Source organism: Nipponia nippon, unplaced genomic scaffold (genome assembly GCF_047370975.1).
Source record: "Nipponia nippon isolate SJK-2023a ecotype South Korea unplaced genomic scaffold, ASM4737097v1 scaffold_14, whole genome shotgun sequence".
Classification (NCBI taxonomy): domain Eukaryota; kingdom Metazoa; phylum Chordata; class Aves; order Pelecaniformes; family Threskiornithidae; genus Nipponia; species Nipponia nippon.
The window spans coordinates 13,115,014-13,138,937 of record NW_028262330.1 but is presented as its reverse complement, the minus strand read 5'-3'; the positions used below and the strand labels follow the sequence as shown (position 1 = coordinate 13,138,937).

Genomic DNA, 23,924 nt, shown 5'->3' with positions numbered 1-23,924 from the left:
GCTGGGATTATTTAACCTCAAAAAGCAATGGCTCAGAGGGGTTTATCAGTGTGTTTAAATACCTCATGGCAGGGAGAGTACAGAAGATGGAGCCAGACTCTTCACAGTGGTGCCCAGTGAAAGAGCAAGAGGCAATGGGCACAAATTGAAATACAGGTTTTCCTTAAACATAATTATTTTATTTTATTTTATTTTATTTTATTTTATTCTATTTTATTTTTTACTGTGGGGGTGGTTCAACACTGGCACAGGTTGCCCAGACAGGTTGTGGAGGCTTCAGCCTTGGAGATATCAAAAGACTCAACTGCATACAGTTAGCAACCTGCTCTAGCTGACCCTGCTTCGAGCAGGAGGATTGGGTGGATGATCTCCAGCCTCAGCATTTGAGTGATACCACCATGGAACACAGGCTGTAACAGTGAGATCCTCCCCAAGCTCTGCAGAGAATATTCCTGCAAATATGAGCTGTTTTGTGATGGCCTTGCCTTTCTTGGGCACTCCCTGTACACCTTGATCATCTTGTAGTTTTATAGGCTCTCCGATAGGTTTCTGGCTTCTGGAAAAGGCTTTACTATTAGTTTTTATGGTTTTCAGAATATTGCTTCTTAAAACCTTTTTTTGGTCTTCCCACGACTGGATTGTGTGCTGTTTTCTGTTTTTCTCATTTGGACACAATTTCCACTTTCTGAAGAATGTCATTCTACTCCTAATAGTCTCCATTACTCTGCTGTTTAACCATGAGAGCTCCTTTCTGGTCCTTTTTATTGGTGATATATATTTATTCTAAGCCTCTAATATGGTTCCTTTATGTAATTTCCTTGCAGTTTATCTTTTTGGCGGCTGCTTTTAATTTAAGTTTAGCAAGTTCCTTGTCCTGTCTTTGGATGGGATAAATCACCTTCCAGAGTGCCTGTTAACACAGTCGGCTTGGATTAAACACCTAACTTGAAAATGAGGGTAGTTTTAGCCCACAAATCTCTGCTGTGTGTGACCTGCCCTGTTCCTAATATAAAAAAAAGCAGTTTTCTTGCCTGGAAACTACAACACTGTATAGGACTCTAGCTGAAAAACTGAGGCATGTCTTCATCCGTTTCACCATATCTGCATAATACTGCTTAATTTTCTGACAGATATTTTGAAGTAGTTACATGAATAAATAAATATTTTATGTTAAAGGTCTTTGTAAAACCACCTGCTTGATTTTTTTTTTCCCAGTAACTGATATTGAGGGTCCTCACTTTTATTCTGTTAAAAATGAACAAACATTTTCATTTGAGCTTGGTAGATCTGGGGAAATAACTCTACTTCATCAGCTGTACATTACTGTAACAAGAAGGAGAGTATCATCACCGAGAACCCAAATAACCCAATAGCTTCATTGCTGGTGATTTATATTGATTATCTTGAGTTTAAAAGTATATTTGATGTGACAGAATATTTGGGGCTGTGAATTACACACAGGAACTACTGGGGCAAGTACCAACTTCTAGAGCATAGCCTTGGTGGGTGCCATTCTTCAGTGTGATGGATTTGGTGCCTGCTCAGCATGGGTGTAAATGGTGGGGGATTGATGAAGCCTTGTCCCCTTTGTCCCTGCCAGAACATCCACCTGGTGGCCAAGTGGCTGAGTTCTCTGGAGAAGAAGCTGGAGCAGCACAGTGAGGGCAGCCACCAGGATTTCCGTGTCTTCATTAGCGCGGAGCCAGCACCCTCCCCTGACAGCCACATCATTCCCCAGGGCATCCTGGAGAACTCCATCAAAATCACCAACGAGGCCCCGACCGGGATGCATGCAAACCTGCACAAAGCCCTCGACAACTTCAACCAGGTAGGAGCACAGCAGGGCTCACACTGGCAACAGGCCGACAGGTTGGTTGGAGCTGCTGGAGCCCCATGTAGGGTGTGATGTGTGTGGGCATTGCTGCTCCCAGGCAGCAGGTGTGCGAGTCCCTTTGCATCGTGTAGCCTCTGGATCCACCAACCCCCTCCTCTCTTCTTGAGGATCTGGGCGCAGATCTCTTTCCAAGCACTGATTTTCCCAAGATAGGACTCAGGTAATCCTGAATGGCCTCTTTCTTGCAGAAGGTCACAGGATACTAGACTTCTGCCCAGATTAATAATTTTCTCACCAATCTATGATCCTTAGAAAGGTTATTTTGTTAGAAAAACAAACTTCTGAATGCAGCATTTGGGAGACTTTTGTCATGTTTCAGCTTGATTTCTGTGTCTGTGTCACTCCTTTTTGGGCTGGAGAGAGACCTACTATATCTAACACGCAAAGACATGGAGAAGAGAGCAGGTTAAACCTTGCTTTTTTGCCCTTCTGTTTAACCAGAGTTAGAGGTTCAGAACTGCTGATACGGTCACATCCCACATCACTCTTCAGAGCAGTGTAGGGAGACTTGGTGTTGTGTGCCCAAAGGCCATTCAGCTCAAAACCTTGCTGACATCAGAAGTGTTGCAAATTAGAGCTGAAATCTCCCTGCAGGGAGGACTTGCTTTGTCAGACAAGGGTAAAGTAGGCCATCTGGAGAATTGCTGGCCCACAAGAAGAACAGCCGATGGCAGGTTGCTTGTTGCTTTTATTGCATGGTGACCACATACACACACTCCTGTTACAGCAGCCACTGTCCCCCCTCTTTGCTGCTGGAACTGCAGCTGAGTCTCTTGTGCAGGGGACACAAAAGCCAAGCATGTGAAAATGACAGGAAATATCCTTTTCTTGGTGCCACAGAGGGTATGGATCAATGTTAGAGTTGTCGTAACATGGTGATTAAATGAGCCCGCTTTGTGGCCTCACTCAGCAGCTCTGGGCACCGCAGGGCAGGAGGCTGCCAACAGCAGCGGGGCAGGGATCAAGTGCCGGCAGCTCCCCAGGGAACAGCCTGTGTGTCAAGGCATGCTGAAACCTGGCGCGTCTCACTGCTGGAGGCGGCTGTGCTTCTTCTGACCCCGTTTGCCGCATGACACAAAAGGCTAAGGGCTAACTGCTCACATTTATGATGATACCTTTCCTAGAGACACAGACCATTGCGTTCTGCTGCCCTGAATGCACATTACCTGCATTCATACATCGCCGTTACCTTGGTGTGCCGACCTCTCGCAGCAAGACCCTGGCTGTTAAACCTAGAGCAGCCAGAAGGGCCTGAAGGTACATTCACCCCTTGGACTGCCTTTTTGGATCACTAGCACTGAAGTTACTACAGGCTCTCCGTTCTGCCAGTGACTGTGCTGTGAACACACAGGGCAAACCTTGCAGGATTGCTTTCTTTTCTCTCCATGCAGCCTCTTGTCATTTGGGGCCAGGCAGGAGCAACCCCAGCCTATTGTGGACCCCAGGCACTGGTCCATAGGGCAGAGAAATGGGGGCAGCTCACAACTATTTTTGCACTTAGACGTTGGTATGGAGGGAACCGCAAGTGCAGGAGCTAACATTGCTGAGCAGGTGAGGTGGAGAGGCACCACTCAAGGATTAACATGAGTAGTCAGGGAAGATTATTCCATTTTTATCTACTGTCATTCATCATCTTGAACTCCACAAAACATCCTGGAGAGCAAGGGAGGGGAGAACCTTCACCCCAAGTAACGTTTCCATCCTGCGTCTGCTCATTTCAATCAGATAGTAATTAGCATTTTCTAAATTGCTGGCGTATTATAAAATGTCTCTTATCAGAAATACTGGAGTGAGTGGGTGGGGCCCCTTTACACCTCATTTCCCTGCTTTGTACAGAATAGATGTTCAAATTTAGCTTTCAGCTGAAAGCCACAAAGAAGGCCCATTATTCTGTGCGAGGAATATTGTTCTGCTTTTTAGCTGAAGAAAAATGCACAACTAAATAGAGAGGCCAAATGAGACTGAGCTGGATTCTTACTCAGTGTTCATTCAGGCAAGCTCCCCTTGAAGTCCAGGGGCATTTTCTGAAACGAGAAAGGTGCTCAGCTGAGTTCTTCATCAGGTTGCTGATAATGAAGGGAGCTTAGAGTGCTGTCTTATCAAGGGGAAAACAGGGTTTGGGATGTTCTTGATCATCTTATGCAATTAGTAAATGTCTTGCATACGTTAGAGTAATAGATTCCCCCTTTTCAGCACAGACTCTGAGCTCTGTTGTGCTCCCCAGCTGATTAAAGGTCTAACACTGTATTTTTTTAAGATAAAGACAATGAAGGGAAGTCACATGGGCACCCTTTGTAGTCTTTGTCACACAGCAGAGTGGACTTAAAGGGGCTGTCCCTGGGGAGGGAGGATGGAAGGGCTGGTGTAGCTACTCCCTCCTTGCTCAGCTGCTTGCTCAACTGTGCATGTCAGAGCCACCTCACCCTGGACATGCTGTTCCCAGGGAGCGTTTACAGAGACATGGGTGGAGGTGCAGGGAAGCCCTACCCAACATGTTCATCTCCCAGGACTGTGGACATCTGTACTCTTGGCCATGGGAGATCCCATCAGGTTCCTGCGAAGGGGCAGGGATCCGCTGCTCAGCTACACTGCTCTTGCCAATGCAGAGCGAGGGCCAGAGCTTTCCAAGCCTCCACCTGGCTTCAGTCACAGAAAGGGTGTTCAGCTTCCCCAGCGAGAGCTGAGCTTCAGCCTCATGCCATGCACACAGCTCCAGTCCTTTATCCCTTCTGCTCCTCCGCTCTCCTGTAACAGTGATGCTCACGCTGCTGGGAACAGGCATGGCTGTCCAGGCTTCCCCTTGGTGCCTGCCTGCTGAGACGTCACTCCCAGCACTGTTCAAGGTTCTTTGGAGACTGGTTACCTTTGTTGATTTTCATTGATTAAATGACTCAGGCTCCCACCCCCCCACCTCTGGCATCACGATTCTGCCTACTCGTTTGTAGATATTCAAACTTTAAGCATCACCTGGAAGTTGGGAAAGGAAGCACCCGTTGCTGTGCTGGCTTTAAAGCGTTGCATTAGATTTTTTTTTTTTTTGCAAGTGTTTGATCTCCCCTGCTTGGATTTTCAGCTGTTTCTTGCATCCCTGCTTTGGTGTGCTGCGCAAGGCTGTGCCGCCAGTGAATACACTGCTGCAGTACAGAGCCAGTCTGGCTTTGTGCGGAGGGTGACGGCAGCAGGAGCACAGCCTGTCTGGGAGAACTCCCTGCTGCGTCAGCCCTGCAGCTCAGAGAAATGCTGCCCCAAGGAAACCTTTTGTACTCAAGAGGCAGGACGGACTTTAGTTCTTCCAGGTACAGTCATCCTTGGCAGGAGCCTTGCTTAGGGCTGCGGTCCCAGTCATGCTGCTGGCATGCTTCCCTATGTGGTGCCTCGCTGCCTCTCCCTGCCATGGGATGTAAGGCACATGCAGGTGACGGGGCATTGGGTGGGTGCATGTTTTCTTCCCTTCTTGGCTGTCAGCATGTGCTCCTGTGCAAAGCCACTCTGAATTAGAAAAGAAAATATTAATTTGTAAAATATGCATCAGAATTTGCTGGTAAATTTGCAATTCAAAGCCACTAACTTAGAAAATTAGTGAATGTGTATTTTGCACAGAAATGAACTGATTGGGCAAATCAATTTACCCCTGTACAAAGTCCGGTGTATTTGGGAGGCCCTGAGAGTTGCTGAGACAGAGGACGGTGTGGACTGACTTACACAGCCGTGCCTCTCTGCCTGTATTGCAGGATACCCTGGAGATGTGCACGCGGGAGAATGAGTTCAAGAGCATCCTGTTTGCCCTCTGCTATTTCCATGCTTTGGTGGCAGAAAGGCGCAAGTTTGGTCCCCAAGGCTGGAACCGTTCCTACCCCTTTAATGCTGGAGACCTCACTATCTCTGTGAACGTGCTACATAATTACCTGGAGGCCAGCTCAAAGGTGTGTGAATCAAAGGTGGGCTGTTTGGTGGCTTTTAACCACCAGTGGTGGACTGGCTTGTGCTGAAACTCCTTGGAAATCTCCTTAAATGCCATTTGCTTGGTATCTTTGGTTTTGTAACTTCACAGTTTGGCATACCTTTCTGGTGGGATGGGAAGCTTCAGCGCCATTCAGATCTGTAGCAGCTTACAAATCACAGCAAATAGTGCCTGTGGTCTTTATTCATTGAAAATACATAGTAGTCTTTGGTTTAACAGAGCTTAGAATGAATTTACATTTCAGTGGGAAACTGTACGAAATCTGTGCTGTGATCCAGTTTTCCTTGGGCAGGATTTAACTACTACCTAATGTTTGTTTACTTAGAAAACTGAAGTAGTGAAGTGGAAGCACTCACTGTGCAGATCAGTGCTTAGTGCTGTAGCCTACAACTCAATGACATGGCTGGTGGAGCTCTGGCTGTCTGAACCCCTTCATGCCCTCCTCGTTCATTCTTCAGGTCCCATATGATGATTTACGCTACCTCTTTGGTGAGATTATGTACGGAGGTCACATTACAGATGATTGGGACAGGAGGCTTTGCAGAACCTATTTGGAAGAATTTATTAAGCCAGAAATGCTGGAGGGAGAACTCCTCCTTGCTCCAGGATTCCCCCTCCCAGGGAACATGGACTATAACGGCTATCATCAGGTAAGCTCTTAGTTTTCTGGCATTATTTATATACATAAATGTAATGTCTTTCGTAACTGCCCTATAATCTGCCTTAGGAGGCAGTGAATAGGACTGTAGTGTTTCAGCACACCTCCTGTTATTTCCCATTATGTTCTGTTTCTGTAGACGTTTCAGCATTCCCTTGGATGAACCAAGTCTAATGGTAATTTGCTACTTCATCAGGGGCTCATTCTGTTCATGCATGAATAGAACAACAGTATTGGTTCTTGAGACTTGAGCGGGGCTCCTAGAAAATTACATCCACATACTGTTTGCTAAAATGGCCTTTTCAAGCTCCTTTTATCATCAGTTTTGATGAGAAACACTGAAGGGTCTTGTTGATCTACTTACTGATCTCATCTGTTATTTGTACACAAATGCGGTAGCAGAGATAGGCATATTAGGCTGTTTTTGTTCATAAAACTTAACTACTGGAAGCTAAATTCCCACAAGAGATTTCAGGATACTGATGCTGAAATGCACAGCGGATAATTGCTAGAGAAGGTCCAGGCCTGAGATATGTAGCCAAACCAAACTTTATCAATTACTAAATTTTCACAGCAGGAATAGAAGCAGTTCTGTAAACAATTGTACAGTCCTTTCTCCCATCGGTTCACTGCTGTTTCAGCCACCAGCAGAGTTATATCAGCCTGGGCTTAGTTACTCAGGTGGGTGATAATTCCAGCGCCATGAACTCTGCAGGCAAAGTGGCCTGGACTCTGTATGTAACCTGAACCTGAATTTCTCTGTACAGTACATAGACGATGCCTTGCCTCCAGAGTCTCCTTATCTGTACGGTCTCCATCCCAATGCTGAGATTGGCTTCCTTACCCAGACCTCAGAGAAGCTCTTCCGCATCGTGTTGGAGATGCAGCCCTGGACCACCAGCATGGGTGAAGGAGGAGTGGTGACCAGGGAAGAAACGGTGAGAGTGGTAGAGGAAGCAGCTGTTGAATTTTGATACCTGTCTCATTCATAAGTAGTCCTGTCTAGCTCAGGTTTGTCTCAAAACTGCTTATTATAACGTGATCTGCCTTTGCTGGATACAAAGCAAGTGTCTAAACCCACCAGCCTTATATTATGCAGAACATCACCATGGTGGGATGTAATTGGAGTATTGTCAGTAATAGGACAGTGGCTTTTAATTACCCTCTGAACTGCAGTGCCTTCATTATCATCTTGTGAAAACACTGCAAATAAACCTTCTGTGGACTCCACTGTCTCTGAGCCACTGGTTCCTGTGTACCATGCTGTGACTGGCATACCAAGGGGCTCCCTGTGTGCACCGTCTGCCAGGTAAAACGTGCTACCCACAGCTCAGCCCACCTCCTACTGCTGCTGCCGGGTCCCACCCAGCTCCCAAGCTCCCAGGGGCCTTGTGATTTCTTATTTCCAGCTGAACTCCCTCGCTATGCCGATGTACCAGGCTGATCTCAGCCCTTCCTCTCGAAACTCACAGCTCATTAAAATCTGGCCCAAGCATTCATAACAGGATCTGAAACCAGCCAACACTTGCTCCGTTTTTTATTTCTGCAGTCTTAAGATCCCAGCTCTGTGTTTCAAGCTTTGCAAATTAATGAATGGCTAATAGAAAGTCTGTGATTTCACACATGCTTCCTTTGGCTTGGTGTGGAGCTGGGGAACTTACTGCCTTTGCCTAAGGGGCTCTTAGAAGTGCTGGGCATGTTCAGTTCTCAGTTCATACTGGAATTTGAGGTGAGGGGAATAATCCAGAGGTAGCAAAGCCAAAGGAGATGCTCAAAGATAGCAAACGTGACTACCTCTTCTCCCCTCCCAGTCTTTTTGCTATTGAAATACAATTAAACTCCTTGGCCAGAGAAGCAAAATTATCAGTGAGTGATCCAGCAGTGGTTACACAAGGCATGGCTACCCTTCAGACTCCTGGTGACAGTCAAGAAGACTGTCACAGGAGCACAGAAGTCCTCATGGCTTTCATGATCCCTCAGAGAATAAAAGCTGCCTGAAAGCAATCTGAGTGTGGCCCCACTGCACTGCTTTGTGCCTGGGGGGATGGTCCCACAGATAATTTTCTTCTGGAGGTGATCTCTCTCATTATCCGAACTATAACGGGCACTAGCTGTACCCCTTTCACTTGCTCCTCGAATGAGAGTGAGTTAAGAGTTGTCTCAGCTCCTCCATTTGAGGATTTCCAGTACGTGGTTTGGCTGAGGTGGTTTTAGGGAGTTTGCAGGGAAACTGTGAGCCTGTCATTTTCCTGAGGCTCTGACAAGTCCAGTTACTCCCACATGTTTCTGAGGCCACATTACAGAAAATGAGCTGTAATTGTTGTGAAAAAATCAGAGCCAAAGGGATTTGCAGGGGAATTTCAAATTAGAGGATATTTCTATACTGCACCTGAGGTGCAGCTGAAGAGCTTTTCCAGCCGAGCTTTAACTTTAGCCACCTAGCTGGTTGCAGTAACAGCCTACACATCGTCCCCTCTTCGTAACATCTGACACAAACGTGGAGGGTTTGGAGGAGCAGCAATGGGAGGAAATTGGAGTACAGAGTCCAAGATATGAATGTCCGTGGGCATGGCAATAAAATCACCCTAGGCTGCCTCTGTCACTGGCTGGCAGCTGTCACTGGCAGCAGCACACCAGGTTTTGCACGTCAGATTGCAGAATTGTACCTGTGTGTTGTGTGTTATGTATTCCTGAATCATCCGCAAGAAGCAGAAGTCTTGCTCGGGTTCCAGCACAGAAGTAAAGCAAAGCATTATGTGAGAGACTTCCGTACCAAGTTGCCTAGTGGTCCACGTAAACCTGAGAGATACAGGTGATCCCATGAAGACTAGGGTCTTCATACCTCATGATCAATCAGAAAAGTTTTTGTCTGTTTTATTTATTTTTTAGACACTAGAAACACCCTGTTGCATTGGAGCTTTCCCTGTTTAGTATTTAGAGATATAAAACACTGTTTCTAAATCAAGCTGTAATGTTGACCAGAAAATAATTTTGTTTCATTATGCTTTTCTTCCATGGCTCTATTAGTTCAGAATGCCAAATTCAGCTTAAAGTTCAATTTTATATAATCACCTCTCTCTATCAATATACCACAGAAAAACAGCTCATAAGCTCAGGTGTCCTGAGGCTCAGCTGAGGCTATAGCCCCATCCATCTTCTTGCATTGAATCTGACCTTAGGAGAAGTAAGAATACAGGCTTAAGACCTAAGAAGAAAGGAGACTGCTACATGTCACGGTGACATTTTTAAACCATCATTTTGAAAGCTTCTCATCTGACATTAACTTTTATAAGCACTGGAATTTTAATAGGATGGGGCAAGCTCTTTGAAAGGTGCCATGCCCAGAGCAGCTGACACTGATTGTTTTCGGAGACACTAACTGGCAGATGGAGTTTTCATCCTGTGTTCAGGCAGCTGTCAGCTGAGGAGGCCCAGTGGGTCATTCACTAACATCCCTCGCTCTTTTCTCTTCGGCACACAGGTGAAAGCTCTGCTGGAAGAGATGTTAGAGAAATTGATGGATGAGTTTAACATCGCAGAACTGATGGCAAAGGTGGAGGAGAGGAAGCCGTACATTGTGGTTGCCTTCCAGGAATGTGAGCGCATGAACATCCTCACCAGAGAAATAAAGCGCTCTCTCAAGGAACTGGATCTGGGGCTGAAGGTAGGAGCTCTGGATGCTTGCGACTGCAGCGTTGTAAAATCTTGATGAATGGAAAAGGTGCTCAGAGAATAAAAGGGGTCATACTCTGTATTCAGCACTGCTGGCTGCAAAACCAACTTGACTCCATGGGGAAGGGTTCAGAGATGGATTTGAAACAGCACATTGTCCACAGGCCATGAGCGCAGGCACTGGGAGAGGTTAAAGAGGCATATAGCAGTTACTGCATTTGGGAACACAGACCAAGCACTTCTACCCGCCCTGTAGCACAGCAACAGTAGGCCACTCAGAAATTGAGACGTGGCCTATTTAAAGGTAAGCAAAAAAATCACCTTTTCACAAAATGCCCTGTTACCCGGAGGGGGGGGCACTTGTAACAAAGTGTCATTAAAGGCACAAGCTGAGCTGAAATCAAAGGAAGGATTGGTCATGTACAAGGACAAAAAATGTCCAGAGCTATAAGAGAAAAAGCCTAAAAACTCAAGAGTTTTGGAAGAGATACAACTCCTTTTGCTGGGTATGAGTCATTTGCTAATGGATTAGGGTCAGGAGCAGACTTTCCCTATGGAGGTACTATCCGTGATTGCTCCACCCTCAATTGTTTCTCCACCCTGGTAAGAAACTAGACTTTGCTCCAGGAAGATGTTGTCTGTGTCCCTCTGAGTGGTGGCTTTGGCCATTGTTTATGGAGAACAGCGAGGAGCTCGGGGGCTGGCAGGACCCACCAGGTAGGATGCAAATTTTGGGGTTCAGCAGGCTGTGCAAGAGGGCTGTGCTTTGAGGCTGCATCCACTGATAGGGGAAGTCATCTGCTGAATGCCCTCCCAGGCAGCTGGTGGGACAAAATATAAAAGGCTACTGACTGCCCATTAGGGGATAAAGCAGCATAGATCAGACTGCACTGCAAGTGAGGACCTGCCTAGGCAGCCCTGGTGCCCTGTAGCAACACTTCCCCTTCACCTTGTCATCCCAAAAGACTCTTCACCATAGGCAAGTGCTGTACATCCCTTGGAAAGGCCTAAGTGTAGCAGAAGAATGCTGCCTGGAGCTTGCGGCACAAAGCTGGTGGCTTCAACGCTACCCCAATGCCTTCCCTGTATCACTGACACAAAGTTGCTCCCTGGATGTGCTCCCATGGTGTGAGGCAGCAATTAAGGACATCAGTAGCTGGGCATTCCCTGTTCCATCATTTCCTGAATGACAGGTTGTCATCCCATTTCACCAAAATGCTCAGCTTGCAAAAAAACTTTGCATAGCATGGGAACCATCGCACTTGAAGGAACTGCAACTATTTTGTATGACGCCATTAGCTGAAAGAGCTGACAGGTGAGCAAGGAGGACCTGTCTTGAGACCGAATGACAATCCCAACCCACTCCTGGGGGCAGCTCTGAAGAGAGATCTTCAAAGGGCATATCTGCAGTGTGCACACAGAGGTGCTAGGGTTGGCTCTGGGATTTTAGGTAGCTGCAGCTCTGCAGGGGTAGGACTAGGCTGCTTGTAAATCCCAGCTGCGTTGTGCTGTGCACCGTGAACCCAGCAGCTTGGGTCCATGCTAGCTCAGACTTTTTTGCATTGCATTCGCTGCTGATGCTTATTGCGTTGATTAAAGAGAGAGACATATCGTATACACTTCGTGGTGGCCCAGTGCATACAATCCATTTTAAAATAGGCTGATATTTATGTAGTCAATTATTATAAACAGATTTCCTTTATTTTCTAGCATAAGGCAGTGGAATTGAAAATTCAGTTTCCTGAGACAGGTAAACAGAAGTGATTTAATGTTTCAATCCTGGAGTACCAAACAAGATATAATTGTAACTGGGACAATGTGTAGCAATTAGATTTAATGTGGAGAAGAATAAGCTATTTCATATTGGTAGGGGGAATGAGTGGATGCATGGGCTTACATAAACCACAGACAAAATAAACCACAGACAAAATAAACCACAGAAATCAGGCAGTAATAGAGGGTGCAAATTTCTCCACAAAACCCTGCCACAAATCATGGCAGGGAATTGAGATGGTATCTGCAGAAAAGGCACCTCTAATGACTACACAGGTTGGTCCCAACAGCCTCAGTACCTATGGTGTGATCCGGAGACATCAGCGAGACAGGACTTAAGGACTACTGAAGAGCAAATGAGTAGCAGTATCTGTTCATGTTAGCATTTCTTCATCTTGTGTATGCAGAAGAGAAAAATTTGAAGGGTCTGAGATACCACCAGTGGGCAATTCTTCTGTGCCTGCAAGCAAATGGTGCATGTGGGTCCCTGCAGAGCTGAGTTAGACATCTTGCATGACCCACACCACTGCCCAGCATCCCCCAATGGGCCCTTCCCGTGCCTTGGGTACCACCTAACAGCCAGGGGAAGCTTGGCCCTGCTGTTGGCTCTTTCTGTAGGTAGTGCTGCTGTCCTGACTTGACAGCTAGGTCTCACATGCAGTTTGGGAGAGAAATCATTCTTTAATTGTTCCTTCTGAGAGCAGCTCCTATGAGAGCTGTTAATGCACGTTAATCTCTGGGACTGGGGATCTTTACTGACGGCACTCAGAGGAGGAGAGTTTACGTAACAGGAACCACAGATCTCAGAAGAGAATAAATAAAACACAGAGGAAGCAAGTCTTATTGTTTTTAACTGACTATCTGCTGAAAGAAGGCGATTTAGAAATGTCATGCCTAATTTGAATTTTTGAATAATTCATTGTGTCTGTGTAGCGGAAAGTGATTGTTTGGTCCAAAAATAGGAGACATCCCATTACGAGGAAAAGAAATTGCAATAGACTGGTAGCCATCAAAAATAACTGGCATGTTGCATTTCAAAGCCCTTTGTTCTGGATGACTTCGGTGAGACCAGAGGCTGGGCTGAAACACTTGCATGTTAATGTTGTATCCAGTGTAATTTTTGCAAGCAGATTTTCTATTTTGCAACTTCAGTGAAGGATAAGCTTCCAAAATGAGGATAATAAATATTATAAAAGGATAAAGTAAGACCAAATTTTGTAGGGCTAGCTGGATATTTCACTGTATCAAGTGAAAATAACCTTAACTGAGAAAACAATTTGTGACAATAGTCTGCTCATCTTGAGGGAATGTCTGCAGGCTGATTAGGATTTCCTTCAAGGGCGTCTTTAATGAAAATTACTCCCAGCATTTCAGAAAAAAAAAAGTAACTTGAATCATTCTGGATGCACTTTAGTATTCAGCATCTGAAATGCGAATTTATGCATAATTGTGTTTGGACAGCTATATAAGATAGCTGCTATAGATACTTTGAACCCTCATAGGAGATTCCAACAAGTATGCCTGAGTGCGCAGGCTTTAAAAATTGCTTTTCTTAAGCCTTCCTGAGAATTACTTTTGCTAATTGATTTGTTTCCTGAAAATAAAACTAGACAGGATATACGATCATGAGGGTTATGTCTTTAAATCAATTTGACTGCTTGCGTACATTTTGCAATATTTTTACCTGCTTTAAAACCTTTCCAGGAGTGCAAAATACTTCTGTTGCTATTAGGAGGCCCTGTGGTTCTCGGTGTTCTGCTGTGATCAGTACAGTACTTTGCCCCTCGGGCTTTTTTTTCTTCCCGCATGGTCTTGCCATGGCTTTAGGCAGAGACCAGACTATTGAATAGGTCCTCTCAGGGTCTAAGTTCTCCTGGGATGGGAGATGATGACCCATGTGATATGAATGAAGAAGGAACCACAATGATACTTCAGAGTTTGTGTGCCAACAGAAGTTATTAAATAACAAAGCCATGGCAACTGCCCCCCTGATGAGGTCCAATCATTTTGACAGCCTTGTGAAGCTCATTACCAGACCCTCTGATTAGACATGGCCATGCTTTTCTGTTGTGTGAGCTTTAATTGTGGGTCGATACATTGTCTTAAAGTGTGTTATAAAGTGGAACAGCTCAGGTCCCTAAGAGGAAATGCACAGGGCATGCACTGCCTTTGTATTTCTTTGTCACTTCATGGCAAATACCAAAATGAGAAATCTTTAATTCGTGTTTGACTCTTTGCTTGGAATTACCCAGGATTTTAAAGACCTTTTACCAGGTAACCCATCATTTTGAGATTCCCTACAAATGTAAAACCATTGAATAGAAATAATGAGATGATTTACTGGCAGAGACTTACCTGGTCCCTGCTCACATGAAATGACAGAAGATGATATGTATTTTGAAAGGTGGTTACAGTTGTTCCTCATGTTTTAAGTAATTGCAAACAGTCTTTTCACCTTTTCATTTAACCCTATTTGTCGCTTTTAGCTTCAAGAGTGTTGAAACAAAAAACATCTTAAAACCTTTGTACACATGATTTTCTCTGTCCACCAGAAATCTATTCTCCATGGGGAAACCCAATAGGTTCAGATGCTTGCTGCATTTAAAAGCTTACTACTTTTAACAAGTCATCTTTGGCGCAGAGGTTTAATAATGCCTTCTACCAGTCCATCCTTTTGAGAGATGAACTTTTCCCAGGGAGGGGATTTCTGCATGGGAAACCGCAGATCTCTGTGGGCAGCTCTGAGTGGGGATCCCAGGGCTGCAGTGGTTCCAGGCATGGGGGGAGTACAAAAGTGCTCTCAGCTCTGATTTGAATTGGTGGGTGCTGGGGAGACGCATGCCCTTGAAGTACTGCCCTTGCTTATTGCCAGACAAAATTAATTTTACTGTGGATGTTCAGAAACTTTTACAGCAGAAATAAAAAAAAAGGGGAAAAAAAAAAGCTAAATGCTGCTGAAAAGTCTGAAGCGCTAGAGTGGACATTTTCAGTGCCTGAATTCAGCTGATGTCCTTCCTCCCTTTGATAAGACACAGTGTGTGGGATAGATGTGCATTCAAGCCCTTTGGTTTAGCTGTCATCCAGCAGCTCTGAGTGTTGCATTCGCAACTGCGTGGCTCAGAGGGTTCCTGTTCCAATGACAAGTTGTCTTCCAAGCTCGGGAATCTCTGGTCTCTTTGCAGTGTACGTCCTTTAAGAAAATGCTCGCTAACCCAAGAGCGCCGGCATGCTGGTTTGCCCTCAGTCTTGATCACTCAGCACTGAGCCCGCTTCCACTCGTTAGTGCCAGATGCAGTATGGGCCATCAACAAGGGCACTCATTACTGCTCTCCCATGGTCCAGTTGGGTGTCTAGCTGTGATCTTGTCCTACTGTAGCCGGTCAGCATGATCTGCAGATTAGAGCTCTGCAGGGCATGGTCAGCATAGCAACAAACTGCAAAAATTTTTAACTGCTGGACTCTGACAAGCATTGCTAAACATGTGTTGGGGTTGCTTTAAGCGGATTTCAACTTTTGCTAAAGCTTCATAGATTTTTTGGGGCCCCAGTAAAGGGCACCTCTGCTGACCTGATGGCTGGAGGCACTGAAGTCCCGTAAAAGAACAGTTGGAATTTTTTAATGTGAATAGACTGACCCAATTCCCTTGCCCTTGTTCTCAGCAACGGCTCAAATGATTTCAGTTAATCTTTCCAAAAACACTCAGCCTGAGGCAAAGAGAAATTGTAAGTCAGATAAATTTTGGCAAAATGATAAGGGGATAAATGTAAGTATTTATAATGGAAACCAGCGATCAGCATTAACCATAAGTCTCCAAACTGTTATGGTGTGTTGTACCCCTTTAGCGCAGCATGGGGCATGCAAAGATTTAAATTGTGAAGGGATTACGTACCTGTAGAAGCTGAGCCTGAATTTGCAAGTTTTTGCCTTTGCAGACTGCTTGGCTTGGGCATCGCAGAATCACGGATTAGTTGTTCTGGAGATCATCTAGTCCAACCCTGTGCTCAAAGCAGGGTCAGGTAGGACAGGTTGCCCAGGACCACGCCCTGCTGGGTTTTGAAAATTTCCAAGGATGGAGACTCCACAGCCTCTCTGGGTAGCCTGTTCCAGTGTTCAACCACGCTCACAGTAAAAAAGTTTCTACTTGTGTTTCAATGGAATGTCCTGTATTTTAAGTTGTTCCCATTGCCTCTTGTCCTGTCACTGGGCACCACTGAGAAGAGGCCGGCTCCGTCTTCTTTACTTCCTACCATCAGATATTTATAGATATTGAAAATATCCTCCCTGAGCCATCTCTTCTTGAGGCTGAACAATCCCAGCACTGGACCCAGCATGCCAGATGTGACCTCACCAGTGCTGAGCAGAGTGCTGCCATTAACCTGCTGGCAATGCTTCTCCTAATGCAGCCCAGGACACTTAGTGGCCTTCTTTGCTGCAGGGGCACATTGCTGACTCATGGTCAGCTTGTCACCCACCAGGACTCCCAGGTCCTTTCCTGCAACTGCTTTCCAGGCAGTTGGTCCCCAGTGTGTACTGGAGCATGGGGTTATTCCTCCTCAGGTGCAAGACTCAGCATTTCCCTCTGTTGAACTTCATGAGGTTCCTCTCAGCTCAATTTTCCAGCCTGTTCACGTCCCTCTGAATGGCAGCACACCCATCTTTGGGTATCATTGGTGACCCTGTGGAAGAGTGTAAGGGGGTAATAGTCTGAAGGCTGGACAAACCTTAGCAGTCTTTCCACAGCGTCCTGGATCCAAGCTCCAAGCATGCAGTAAATGTCCCCAGACAGCGAGACAGGTTGGCAGATGGGGGCCTCTGTCCTCTGCAGCAGGGAGTCACCTACTACTGTCACTCACTGTTCTCTCCTGTGCTGTTGCATGGCTCAGGCTTCATCAGCATGGATGCTTTGATGGATAGAGTTCCCAACCCTTTGTCTCCTACCTAGGCACTGAACCTATTCTGTTGCTGCAGATCTGCAGGGGGAACAGAAGCCTTGCTCCTGTTGCTGGTAGTCACAAGCTTCCAGCCTTCGCCGTCATGGCAGTCTCCCTTTCCCAAGCAGATAGGCACAGACTCTGCCTGCCTTCCTTCGATACTGATGGGAGTTGAGGCTTCTCTTGTATCTGCAGGGTCTCAGAGAAGATCCAGTTGTTCTCTTTCTCATCATCCCTGATGCTAAACAGTTTGCTGGCCTCCTTCCGCAGATCCTTTACTTGGTAGCACAGGTCCACTACCAATGCACATCTCCTACAGGCAAGGAGACAGTATCCCACCCCCAGGCTCAGTGAGAGGCTCCAGGCTTTAAAAATAATTAATTTCTGGATAAAGGAAAAGCCAAGCCTCTCTCTATATCTCAGTTGGCTGAATCATATCTTAATTTGTTGTGTGTTTCCCTGCTGTGAAAGAAACTGTGATTACATTTGCAGACAACATGTGAAGTAAAAAAGAATGACTTGCACTGAAAAGTAATAAAGGAGGAGGGGAGTGAGGGGAAGTGGAGGAGAGAAGGGGGGTAAGACTTGATATAACAAACAGTTGGAGAGTTTGGGAGTAGATCATCAGAGATCCAGGTATCCTGCCCTGGCAGTGCGAGTGAAAGCAGCTTTGCACCTCTGAAAATCTGCCCTATAAAGATCTTCAGTCAATGAGAGAAAACAGAAACAACACTGGGACAATGGAGGGACACCCATGCTTGCTCTCACTCTGTTATACATCTTTTCCTCCAAGTAGTATTTTTACAGTAGGGAAGATGAAGATGCAGGAATATGTAATAGAAGGTGTTCATGAAAACCCAAAACTCATGAAGAAATTCACAGTATGTGAACACTTGTGACTGTGTAGGGTGTCATGCACTTCCACACTTCCTAGCTCAGCCTCTGCTTCCAAGCAGGCTTTGTTCAGGTTAAACAGTGGTCAGTGCTAATTATACCCTTTCTCACTCAGGGAGAACTAACCATGACAAGTGACATGGAGAACTTGCAGAATGCCCTCTTCTTGGACACGGTGCCTGAGTCCTGGATAAAGAGGGCTTACCCTTCCACAGCCAGCCTGGGCACATGGTTTGCTGACCTCCTCACTCGCATCAAGGAGCTGGAGGCCTGGACAGGAGACTTTTCCTTACCCTCCACAGTGTGGCTTGCTGGGTTCTTCAATCCTCAGTCTTTCCTGACAGCCATCATGCAGTCCACAGCCCGAAAGAACGAGTGGCCTTTGGACAAGATGACCTTACAGTGCGATGTGACGAAAAAGAACAGAGAAGATTTTGCCAGTCCTCCTCGGGAAGGGGCATATGTCCATGGTTTGTTCATGGAGGGTGCACGCTGGGACGCACAGGTGAGCTCACCAACGCTCTTGTGTTGAGGGAGAAGCCATGAATGTTATGCCCTTATTGCTTGGTACTGTACTCTGGGTAACTTCTCAGCCCAGACAGGAACAACTCATTTAAAATAGTCATTTGAGCTGCCTCTTCAGGAATGGGAAAGATGTGAAAGATGGGCCGCTCCTCTGCAGCCTAGAGTGGGTATCCAAGGTGGTCCGATGAATCACCCCTTGGAGCTGTCTGTTTCATGGCTGTGAAGGGAGTTCAGGGTGGTCAACTTGGACTAATACATCTAGTTTTTACAAGGTGAATCTCAACCTCAGTGTACGTTGACTAAACTGTGGTCGGTACTCATGGTGTTACTACAGATAGAAAACATGGGGTCCCCTCAAGGCTGTATTGTCCCTGCACATTTGCGTGGTTATGATTTTGCTGCTGCCTCCAGAAGTGACATGCCAGACTTTTGCATTGTCATTACTCTGTCACCTGTTTAGCAGCAGTGAAGAGAAAGGAGAGGACTCTCATTTCCTACACGTCCCCAGAGCTGAATGGGTGGGATGTGCCAAATCCAGACCACTGTCCTTCCGCTGTTGGGTGCTGCAGGGTGTTATCTGCATAGGTAGAGCTTGTGGACAAAAATTAATCACAACCTTTAGCCATCCCTTTAGAGTGGCAAATAAAGCTTGCATGGAAGTCTAACCTGCATGGTCAACACTGACTTAGGCTGATGACTCAGCATTGGGGGGTAGGCTGATCCTGGACAAACAGACAGTGTGGGTGGCCCTTGCTCTTCTTCTTTCCCCTTCTGGATGTGGCCCAATACGTTTCAGTTGTAGCGTAGCCAGCCTCAGGGCAGCCAAGGTGAGAACGATAACCTCCAACCGGGCAGCTGAAGGGAAACACATTTGCTATTTCCTGCCTATATAGCTGTCAGCGCTCCTCTGGCAGTGCACCTCTCCGAGCAGCACCCTAGAGGAGCACAATTGCCCCTGTCGTTCCTTATGACAGTTGTCAGCTGTTAGGAGTGCAGTCTGCAGAGCGAGAGCCATTAGGCTGACAAATCCCCACTGGGCCTGGTCCTCTGAGTTGCCTGGCCTGTGGTACCATGACTCCCAATTTGTGCTGCGTGTGAGAATTAAATGACAGTGATTCATGCAGCTCTTACTCTGGGCGGCCAGTGTGATGCTCCTGCTGCCAGTGATCTGTGAGAGAGCGAAGGCTGATCAAAGTGAGTCACCCAGAACTTACTTATCTGTGTCAAGTTTACCCTCTCACAGGAAGAGACTTTTATTTCAGAGGCAGCTCTTTCGAATCTTAACCTTGAAGATCCTTCTTTATCGGTTGTGGAGCTTGGTGGTAGGATGCTGAGGAGAGAGACCATGCCTGTTATATACCATATTCCAGCCTGACCTTGCAATTCAGATCTAATACTCTCCATTTATTTTTCTGCTCCCTCTCGGAAATAGTTTTCCATGAAAGACAGGAAATTAGGCAAAGCTTTAAACTCACTGACTGATGGATAAACATCATGATGCATTTTATCACAAATCCTTGGGAAGGTCAAGGCTCCATTTTCTCTCTGGAAATGGGTTGACGTGTGCATTGGGTCTGGAAAGCCATAGGCAGTCAGGAACATTGGCAAAGGCTGTCAGAAGGTTGCAGTAAAGATCTCATGTGGGTATAAGGTCAGATCTCCTGCCTCACTGCTTTTGGCTCTGCTAATAGCAGAAGTCACAGTAGCAGAACAGAGACCAGCCCCCAGAGACCCATTTCTCAATCCCTGGTCCTAAAGTTCCCTGCCTATTCCCTTGTATTGCCTTTGGTGTGGCTGCCATACAAAACCCCTTGAAGCTCTTGGAGATCGCAGCCCCTTACTACAGGGAGCACTGGATTTCAGTTACCCTCAAAACCTGACATTTTAAGCTGATACAGACCAGGTGGACACAACAGTACAGAGAAAGTTTAAAAAAAATCCTGGTCTTGCATATCAAATACTCCAATGAAAACGGATTCCGGTGGCTGCTAATATAATGGTCAAAATGACTGAGTTCTGCCTAGGTTTTAGCCATACCCAAGTGATAATGGAAATGAAGAGTGAGAAATTTTAGTGGTGCAAAGCCAGAAGTCTTTTGGGAAACACATGGCTTCTCCCTTCTCCCTCCCTCCAATAACTTGTATGGGTGACTGCATTCAGCAATGAGGTTTGTCTTCAGAGACCATCCAGACTTTAGTAAATGTGTTTTTCTGGGTACATTTTCCTTGTGATTGAAAGATACTGAGCAATTACTTTTATAGAACCATTCATAATCTCTGGGTATCATGCTTCAGTTTATTTCAGAAAGGGAAAGAATATTTTCATATGTTGCTGCTCACTCTGAAATATAATTTTCACCTAGTGGAACTATTCATTTTACCTGTAATCCAGTGAGCACCAGTATATATTAATGGATGCAGCATTTTTAAAACAGGTGCACAGTTCTTTTGGGTTGCATACACCTTACAAATTAATCCTCTGATAAGAATGGCAGGTTATGTTTAGAAGAACTCCTCTGGGGAACGCCTCCACTTTTAAAAGAATATTTCACATTTAGATTGTGCCTCCAAAAAAGGAAAAAGTCCCTCTATGTTCTGCTACTCACATTTTTCTATTTATTTAAACATTTATGTTTGCCCTTGGGTGTCTTAAATTTATAAAACATTCATTACCAAACCGCAGGCAGCTATTAGATGAAATGAAACCAAGCAAGTTATTTTGGGTCCAAATGATCTGTTGCTGTAGCACTGTTAAAGTCAGTGGGACTCAGTGAGAGTTTGACTGGTGGGACTATAAGACATTTTATCTCAAGCCATGGGAGATAGCTGACTGATTCCTGGCTTTCTTGCTCCCAGCAATGGAGAGTTTGATGCCAGGTATGTGCCCTGCTCCTCACCAAGGGTACTGGAGCATGATAGGACAAGGGGAGAGGTGGGTTTTACACCACATGTGCTACACAAAGCTTTGCCATGTGTAGACAGCACACCACCTTGTTCTTGGAAGAGATGCACCGTCAGTGCACAGCGTGCTGAGCAGTGACTTAACACTAGGGGTGTCGTGCCTCCTTCAAGCCACACCAGCTACAGTTTCTGTGTACTTTTTAAAGCTAGTCTTATGTAAAGCACCAGTCTCAAACCAGTAGAGAGGCTTAGAAGGGCATATCTGTGTGGCAAGGAACAGTCACATTTGATGGTTCAAGTAGCTTTATATCTTTGGGAACAGTTGTACACCACTCATTTTTATCTGAGGTGCTCCGAGCAGCAGATGCAGATAAAAACAACGTCAGTGTGCAACCCAGCCCTGGCACAGCCCAGTTCTGGTGCTACAGTCCCAAACATTACATTTTGCCATGTTCTTTTGCAGAGGCACCAGGTACCACAAATCTCATGCATCAGAGATGGAAATTTTTCCCAGCGGGGTGAGCTGGGACATCATATGAAGCCTTTTCCCGCAGATGTCAACTGTCAGTAATGCCCGTGTATTTGTGAGCTATGAGAGTGAGAGTAGGATGTGGCTCAAGCTGAGGTCTCCAGTGATAAACTTACAATGCAGCCACGGAGGGGACACTTGCAAATTGTGCTGTGAACAGCCAGTCTCTTATTTATGGTTGTTTTGAAAAATTAATGATTTGGCAAACCCTTTTCCATCTGTATCTCAGCTCTTAAACTACTCAGTGATAAAAATCGCTTTCTCATTTGGCTTAACTGGACAGCACATCATTAGGTCTTCTTCACTGTGTGCTCCATGGATGGCTCTTTTTCTCATTCCCTGTGTCCAGTTGAAGCCACTAACCCCAGCAATCTCTGGACTACCTTGGAGTGATGTTCCCTGCTAGCCTCACTGCTGGTCACATCACCAGCTCACCTTCCCTGCAAACAGAGGCAACTCTATGTGAAAGACAACCAAGTCGTGCTGAAGGTCTTTAAGCCAACTGACGCTAAATTAGCTGTGGTGCAGGTGCATCTGTGCTAGTAACACCTCAAAATGCAGTTGAGTGGGAGGGGATATTGGCTTACTGCATATGTATTTGGGCCCATCTATTGGCATCCCTGGCTTGTGACAGCTGTTTCATGTCTTTGGACCCATCAATATGTGGCAGCGCAGTATGTCCACTCTTCGAATTGCCTTTTGAGAAGCCAGGACAAACAGAAGTGAAGAATTCTTTAGGATCTGAGGCCTGAGCTGTCTGAGCACAGAACAGTGGCTTTTTACCAGGTGTGCTGTGCCAGTAGTTAGGGAAAATTGCTTTCAGAGTAGAATTAATTTCTGATGATGACAGCAATAAAAAATGCAAATGCAAATCAGCCCAGACATAACATAATGATATGTTCCACAGAGATACCTCAGGAAGATTTCAACTCTTGTTAACCCAGAAATAGGTAGAATATATCTTGGAAATTTGATTTGAAGAATTGTCAGCGGTAAAAAAAGAGATCTGATCAAAAGCCAGCCTCAGAAATGAAAGATCTGGATTTAAAAAGAGTGCATAATAATGCTTGATAAATAGCTTCTTTGCAAGGTATTATAAGAATTATTTAAAGTTTGTTCAGCACGTTGGAAATATAAAATCCTAAATCAGAGTTGGATTTATCACAGCTTAGTATAACAGATGGCATTAGTACAATTAAACCGAGGTATGTCGCAAGAGGGATCATTTTTCTTCACTCCTTTGCAGAACTAAATAAACTACTAGAGAGGTTGAATCTCATCCCACAGGTCTGATCTAAGAGCATTTGAAATAATAATGATATGTGAAGCTAAGCTGCAGTGAGAGGCAGTTTCTTTAGCACTGAGAAGTCTTATTTTCCATTTCTGTATTTGTTTTCATTTGGTCTCTCTAGCTTCCATTAAGCAATTTTGCAGGCCTTCCTGGAAACTGATTGATGTGTAGGGCATTTTATTGTCAGAAAGAGAAACAGAAGTTGCCAGAGAGACCCAAGTTAGAGAAACAAGTCATTGATTTTATGCCCTGACAGCATACCATCCTTCTCCTGCATCAGGCAGCCTGCTGAGCGAGAGCATCGCTTTGAAGAGGATAATGTGGACTTGTTATTTAATAATAATATTCCCACAGGAATAGTCCTTCTGAATCCCCCTTGGCGTGAGCACCTGTGAGAGCGGATACAAGCCTGTGGTGCCTTTTGCGGCCACACAAAGCATTGAGTGTATTCATTGCACAGACAAGCATATCCCAGGTCACGCTCAAATCTTCGTGGTGTGGTGGGAGACTTGGTGCCTTTTAGGCTCTTCTCAAGTGAGCGTTGTTCTCCATCCTAAGCCCTGTTCAGGTGTCCACAATTGGTCCTAGCACAAGCAATGCTTCCCGTGAGGTGGTTTTGGTCTGGCAAAACCTTGACTAAGAGCAGCATGAGGATGATGTGTCTGGACATAGCCAGGAACATTGTTCCCCTGCAAAGTCCAGCTCAGGTGTGTGTGGGTTTGGGCATCTGGTGAGAGCAGGCATCTGTATGCCCCCCTTGGAATAAGCTATGCTTGAGGGAGGCTTCTGATGAAACAAGATAGGTGTTTGATCCAGACCCTCCTTACCTCAAATAGACTCATCCACTCCCTCGATCTCAGGAAAGATGCTTGTACTTGCCCAATAACTCCAGCTTG

At 45.6% G+C, this 23,924-nt stretch overlaps 1 protein-coding gene across 1 annotated transcript in view; it reads left to right on the top strand.

Moving 5' to 3' along the window:
• Positions 1–23,924, top strand: part of DNAH9 (dynein axonemal heavy chain 9) — a 174,845-nt gene that overhangs the window by 150,033 nt on the left and 888 nt on the right. The window contains exons 43-48 of the mRNA XM_087751325.1: positions 1,601–1,828; positions 5,626–5,817; positions 6,314–6,505; positions 7,281–7,451; positions 9,995–10,177; positions 17,899–18,288. Of these exons, the coding sequence (XP_087607451.1) occupies positions 1,601–1,828; positions 5,626–5,817; positions 6,314–6,505; positions 7,281–7,451; positions 9,995–10,177; positions 17,899–18,288 (1,356 nt within the window). The remainder of the gene's footprint in view (positions 1–1,600; positions 1,829–5,625; positions 5,818–6,313; positions 6,506–7,280; positions 7,452–9,994; positions 10,178–17,898; positions 18,289–23,924) is intronic.